Source organism: Salmo trutta, unplaced genomic scaffold, assembly GCF_901001165.1.
Source record: "Salmo trutta unplaced genomic scaffold, fSalTru1.1, whole genome shotgun sequence".
In the NCBI taxonomy this organism is placed as follows: Eukaryota; Metazoa; Chordata; class Actinopteri; order Salmoniformes; family Salmonidae; genus Salmo; species Salmo trutta.
The window spans coordinates 66,695-74,194 of record NW_021822710.1 but is presented as its reverse complement, the minus strand read 5'-3'; the positions used below and the strand labels follow the sequence as shown (position 1 = coordinate 74,194).

Here is a 7,500-nt window from a genome sequence, read left to right as displayed (position 1 = left end):
TGAACAGGGGCAGCTGTCTAGACAGGTGTACAGGTGAACAGGGTCAGCTGTCTAGACAGGTGAACAGGGTCAGCTGTCTAGACAGGTGAACAGGGTCAGCTGTCTAGACAGGTGAACAGGGGCAGCTGTCTAGACAGGTGAACAGGGGCAGCTGTCTAGACAGGTGACAGGTGAACAGGGGCAGCTGTCTAGACAGGTGACAGGTGTACAGGGGCAGCTGTCTAGACAGGTGAACAGAGTCAGCTGTCTAGACAGGTGAACAGAGTCAGCTGTCTAGACAGGTGAACAGGGGCAGCCGTCTAGACAGGTGAACAGGGTCAGCCGTCTAGACAGGTGAACAGGGGCTGCCGTCTAGACAGGTGAACAGGGTCAGCTGACTAGACAGGTGAACAGGGGCAGCTGTCTAGACAGGTGAACAGGGGCAGCTGTCTAGACAGGTGACAGGTGAACAGGGGCAGCTGTCTAGACAGGTGACAGGTGAACGGGGTCAGCTGTCTAGACAGGTGACAGGTGAACAGGGTCAGCTGTCTAGACAGGTGAACAGGGTCAGCCGTCTAGACAGGTGAACAGGGTCAGCCGTCTAGACAGGTGAACAGGGTCAGCTGACTAGACAGGTGAACAGGGGCAGCTGTCTAGACAGGTGAACAGGGGCAGCTGTCTAGACAGGTGACAGGTGAACAGGGGCAGCTGTCTAGACAGGTGACAGGTGAACGGGGTCAGCTGTCTAGACAGGTGACAGGTGAACAGGGTCAGCTGTCTAGACAGGTGAACAGGGTCAGCCGTCTAGACAGGTGAACAGGGTCAGCCGTCTAGACAGGTGAACAGGGTCAGCCGTCTAGACAGGTGAACAGGGTCAGCCGTCTAGACAGGTAAACAGGGTCAGCCGTCTAGACAGGTAAACAGGGTCAACTGACTAGACTGGTGAACAGGTGAACAGGGTCAGCCGTCTAGACAGGTGAACAGGGTCAGCCGTCTAGACAGGTGAACAGGGGCAGCTGTCTAGACAGGTGACAGGTGAACAGGGGCAGCTGTCTATACAGGTGAACAGGGGCAGCTGTCTAGACAGGTGACAGGTGAACAGGGGCAGCTGTCTAGACAGGTGAACAGGGGCAGCCGTCTAGACAGGTGAACAGAGTCAGCCGTCTAGACAGGTGAACAGAGTCAGCCGTCTAGACAGGTGAACAGAGTCAGCCGTCTAGACAGGTGAACAGGGGCAGCCGTCTAGACAGGTGAACAGGGGCAGCCGTCTAGACAGGTGAACAGGGTCAGCCGTCTAGACAGGTGAACAGGGTCAGCCGTCTAGACAGGTGAACAGGGTCAGCCGTCTAGACAGGTGAACAGGGGCAGCTGTCTAGACAGGTGAACAGGGGCAGCTGTCTAGACAGGTGACAGGTGAACAGGGGCAGCTGTCTAGACAGGTGACAGGTGTACAGGGGCAGCCGTCTAGACAGGTGAACAGGGGCAGCCGTCTAGACAGGTGAACAGGGTCAGCTGTCTAGACAGGTGACAGGTGAACAGGGTCAGCTGTCTAGACAGGTGACAGGTGAACAGGGGCAGCTGTCTAGACAGGTGAACAGGGTCAGCCGTCTAGACAGGTGAACAGGGTCAGCCGTCTAGACAGGTGAACAGGGTCAGCTGTCTAGACAGGTGAACAGGGTCAGCCGTCTAGACAGGTGAACAGGGGCAGCCGTCTAGACAGGTGAACAGGGTCAGCCGTCTAGACAGGTGAACAGGGTCAGCCGTCTAGACAGGTAAACAGGGTCAGCCGACTAGACAGGTGAACAGGTGAACAGGGTCAACCGTCTAGACAGGTGAACAGGGTCAGCTGTCTAGACAGGTGACAGGTGAACAGGGGCAGCTGTCTAGACAGGTGAACAGGGTCAGCCGTCTAGACAGGTGAACAGGGTCAGCCGTCTAGACAGGTGAACAGGGTCAGCCGTCTAGACAGGTGAACAGGGTCAGCCGTCTAGACAGGTGAACAGGGTCAGCCGTCTAGACAGGTGAACAGGGTCAGCCGTCTAGACAGGTGAACAGGGTCAGCCGTCTAGACAGGTGAACAGGGTAAGCTGTCTAGACAGGTGAACAGGGTCAGCTGTCTAGACAGGTGACAGGTGAACAGGGACAGCTGTCTAGACAGGTGAACAGGGTCAGCCGTCTAGACAGGTGAACAGAGTCAGCCGTCTAGACAGGTGAACAGGGGCAGCCGTCTAGACAGGTGAACAGGGGCAGCCGTCTAGACAGGTGAACAGGGTCAGCCGTCTAGACAGGTGAACAGGGTCAGCCGTCTAGACAGGTGAACAGGGGCAGCCGTCTAGACAGGTGAACAGGGGCAGCCGTCTAGACAGGTGAACAGGGGCAGCCGTCTAGACAGGTGAACATGGGCAGCCGTCTAGACAGGACACACACAGTTCACAGGAGGTTGATGGCAGCTTAATTGGGCAGGACAGGGCTGGTTGTAATGACTGGAGCGGAATAGGTGGAATGGAATCAGGCACATCAAACACATGGTTTCCATGGTTTCCAGGGGGTTTGATGCCATTCCATTTGCTCCGTTCCGGACATTATTAAGATACACACACACACACACACACACACACACACACACAGAGAGAGAGTACTGACCTGTTGTAGGTGTTGTGCTTGCCTCCGGGCCAGTCTCTGTCTGGTTGTAAAGGAGCAGGATGACAGCTTGTAGTGGTTGAACAGACAGCCAATCAGCAGCAGCATTACGGTCATCAGGACCAGGAGGACCAGGATCTGAGCTGACTCCAGTACAGCTGGAGGACAGAGAGACACGGAGAAACACGGAGGAGAGACACGGAGGAGAGACACGGAGAGAGACACGGAGAGACACGGAGAGACAACGGAGAGACACGGAGAGACACGGAGAGACACACGGAGAGACACGGAGGAGAGACACGGAGAGGCAAGGAGAGGCACGGAGAGACACGGAGAGAGACACGGAGAGACACGGAGAGACAACGGAGAGACACGGAGAGACACGGAGAGAGACACGGAGAGACACGGAGAGACAATGGAGAGACACGGAGAGACAACGGAGAGACAACGGAGAGACACGGAGGAGAGACACGGAGAGATACGGAGGAGAGACACGGAGAGATACGGAGGAGAGACACGGAGACACACGGAGAGACACGGAGAGACACGGAGAGACACGGAGGAGAGACACGGAGGAGAGACACGGAGGAGAGACACGGAGAGACATGGAGGAGAGACACGGAGAGATACGGAGGAGAGACACGGAAAGACACGGAGAGACACGGAGAGACACGGAGAGACACGGAGAGACACGGAGAGACACGGAGGAGAGACACGGAGAGACAAGGAGAGGCACGGAGAGACACGGAGAGACACGGATGAGAGACACGGAGAGACACGGAGAGGCACGGAGAGGCACGGAGAGACACGGAGGAGAGACACGGAGACACACGGAGAGACAACGGAGAGACACGGAGAGACACGGAGGAGAGACACGGAGGAGAGACACAAAGGAGAGACACGGAGACGCAAGGAGAGACACGGAGACGCAAGGAGAGACAACGGAGAGACACGGAGAGACAACGGAGAGACACGGAGAGACAACGGAGAGACACGGAGGAGAGACACGGAGGAGAGACACGGAGGAGAGACACGGAGGAGAGACACGGAGGAGAGACACGGAGAGAGACACGGAGAGAAAGACAACAGGTTTCAACATCCACAATACACACAACATGCTGATCAATCATCACTGTCAATGTCTGTCAGGTACCGAAAGGTTGCTGGTTTGAATCCCCCGAGCTGACAAGGTACAAATCTGTCGTTCTGCCCCCTGAACAAGGCAGTTAACCCCCTGTTCCCCGGTAGGCCGTCATTATAAATAAGAATTTGTTCTTAACTGACTTGCCTCGTTAAATAAAGGATGAAAGCATATATTTGGGATGATGGGTTATTTATCCTTTCCTCCACCAGGTGGAAGCAGAGGTCAACATGAGAAGCTCATCCAGAGACTCAGAGAGCTTCAGTCTGCAGGCCACACAGACAGGAAGATAGATACAGACTCAGAGAGCTTCAGTCTACAGACAGGAAGATAGATACAGATACAGAGAGCTTCAGTCTACAGACAAGAAGATAGATACAGACTCAGAGAGCTTCAGTCTGCAGACAGGAAGATAGATACAGAGATGTTGGGTATCCTCATGAACACAACAGGACCACTATAGACAGGACCACTATAGACAGGACCACTATAGACCACTGTAGACAGGACCACTATAGACAGGACCACTAAAGACCACTGTAGACAGGACCACTAAAGACCACTATAGACAGGAACACTATAGACAGGACAACTATAGACAGGACCACTATAGACCATTATAGACAGGACCGCTATAGACAGGACCGCTAAAGACCACTGTAGACAGGACCACTATAGACAGGACCACTAAAGACCACTATAGACAGGACCGCTATAGACAGGACCACTAGGAGACAGGACCACTATAGACAGGACCGCTATAGACAGCAATGCTATAGACAGGACCACTATAGACAGGACCACTATAGACAGCAATGCTATAGACAGGACCACTATAGACAGGACCGCTATAGACAGGACCGCTATAGACAGCAATGCTATAGACAGGACCACTATAGACAGGACCGCTATAGATAGCAATGCTATAGACAGGACCACTATAGACAGGACCACTAAAGACAGGACCACTAAAGACCACTATAGACAGGACCACTACTAGACAGGATCACTATAGACAGGACCACTATAGACAGGACCACTATAGACAGGACCACTAAAGACCACTATAGACAGGACCACTACAAAACAACTATAGACAAGACCACTATAGACAGGACCACTATAGACAGGACCACTAAAGACCACTATAGACAGGACCACTATAGACAGGACAACTATAGACAGGACCACTATAGACCACTATAGACAGGACCAATATAGACAGGACCACTATAGACCACTATAGACAGGACCACTATAGACAGGACAACTATAGACAGGACCACTATAGACCACTATAGACAGGACCAATATAGACAGGACCACTAAAGACCACTATAGACAGGACCACTATAGACAGGACCATTACAAGACATGACCATTAAAGACCACTACAAGATAGGACCACTACAAGACAGGACCACTAAAGACCACTATAGACAAGACCAATACAAGACAGGACCACTAGGAGACAGGACCACTACAAGACAGGACCACTAAAGAACACTATAGACAGGACAAATATAGACAGGACCAATACAAGACAGGACCACTATGAGACAGGACCACTACAAAACAGGACCACTACAAGACAGGACCACTACAAGACTACTATAGACAGGACCAATATAGACAAGACCACTATAAATAGGACCACCACAAGACAGGACCAGTATAAGACAGGAGCACTAGACAGGACCACTATAGACAGGATCACCATAGACAGGACCACTACAAGACAGGACCACTATAGACAGGACCACTATAGACAGGACCACTACAAGACAGGTGACAATAGACAGGACCACTATAGATATGACCAATATAGACAGGACCATTACAAGACAGGATCACTATAGACAGGACCACTATAAGACAGGACCACTATAAGACAGGACCACTACAACACAGGACCACTATAGACAGGACCACTATAAACAGGACCACTATAGACAGGACCACAATAGACAGGATCACTGTAAGACAGGGATACTAGACAGGACCACTATAGACAGGACCACCACAAGACAGGACCACCACAAGACAGGACCACTCTACTGAAGCCTTCCTCTAGAGATGAGGTAAGACCACACTATAGACAGGACCAGAACTAAGACTGATCCCCTTCTCTTCATGAACTAAGACTGACCCTCTTCTCTTCATGAAATAAGACTGATCCTCTACTCTTCATGAACTAAGACTGATCCTCTACTCTTCATGAACTAAGACTGACGCTCTTCTCTTCACATGAACTAAGACTGACCCTGTACTCTTCATGAACTAAGACTGACCCTCTACTCTTCACATGAACTAAGACTGACCCTCTACTCTTCATGAACTAAGACTGACCCTCTACTCTTCATGAACTAAGACTGACCCTCTACTCTTCATGAACTAAGACTGACCCTCTACTCTTCACATGAACTAAGACTGACCCTCTACCCTTCATGAACTAAGACTGACCCTCTACTCTTCACAAGAACTAAGACTGACCCTCTACTCTTCATGAACTAAGACTGACCCTCTACTCTTCACATGAACTAAGACTGACCCTCTACTCTTCACATGAACTAAGACTGACCCTCTACTCTTCACAAGAACTAAGACTGACCCTCTACCCTTCATGAACTAAGACTGACCCTCTACTCTTCATGAAATAAGACTGACCCTCTACTCTTCACAAGAACTAAGACTGACCCTCTACTCTTCATGAACTAAGACTGACCCTCTACTCTTCACATGAACTAAGACTGACCCTCTACTCTTCATGAACTAAGACTGACCCTCTACTCTTCACATGAACTAAGACTGACCCTCTACCCTTCATGAACTAAGACTGACCCTCTACTCTTCATGAAATAAGACTGACCCTCTACTCTTCACATGAAATAAGACTGACCCTCTACTCTTCACATGATCCCCTACAACAGAGGCCTGTTTGATCTCTGTCTCTGTATCTAATAGACAGCAACAGAGGAAGGTGATCTGTCTCTGTCTCTAATAGACAGCAACAGAGGAAGTTGATCTGTCTCTGTCTCTAATAGACAGCAACAGAGGAAGGTGATCTGTCTCTCCCTCTCTAACACACATTCATCTGACAGAACTCTGATAACAACCAGAGACTGATCCGATTTAACAGTCAGTCTGATCATGGTTACTATACTGTGTGGTAAACATGTATCATCCAAACCACCAGGCTAAACCAAGCAGTCTGACTGCCAAACCACCAGGCTAAACCAAGCAGTCTTACTGTGCCAAACTACCAAGCAGTCTTACTGTGCCAAACCACCAGGCAGTCTTACCGTGCCAAACCACCAGGCTAAACCAAGCAGTCTTACTGTGCCAAACCACCAGGCTAAACCAAGCAGTCTTACTACCAAACCACCAGACAGTCTTACTGTGCCAAACCACCAAGCAGTCTTACTGTACCAAACCACCAGGCTAAACCAAGCAGTCTTACTGCCAAACCACCAGGCAGTCTTACTGTACCAAACCACCAGGCTAAACCAAGCAGTCTTACTGCCAAACCACCAGACAGTCTTACTGTGCCAAACCACCAAGCAGTCTTACTGTGCCAAACCACTAGGCTAAACCAAGCAGTCTTACTGTGCCAAACCACCAGGCTAAACCAAGCAGTCTTACTGTGCCAAACTACCAAGCAGTCTTACTGCCAAACCACCAGGCTAAACCAAGCAGTCTGACTGCCAAACCACCAGGCTAAACCAAGCAGTCTTACCGTG

General features: G+C 50.8%; 1 protein-coding gene across 1 annotated transcript in view; it reads right to left on the bottom strand.

Annotated features, from left to right (window-relative positions):
• Positions 1 to 7,500, bottom strand: part of LOC115183959 (low-density lipoprotein receptor class A domain-containing protein 4-like) — a 26,385-nt gene that overhangs the window by 3,193 nt on the left and 15,692 nt on the right. Inside the window, exon 2 of the mRNA XM_029744946.1 lies at positions 2,623 to 2,777. Within this exon, the coding sequence (XP_029600806.1) occupies positions 2,623 to 2,777 (155 nt within the window). The remainder of the gene's footprint in view (positions 1 to 2,622; positions 2,778 to 7,500) is intronic.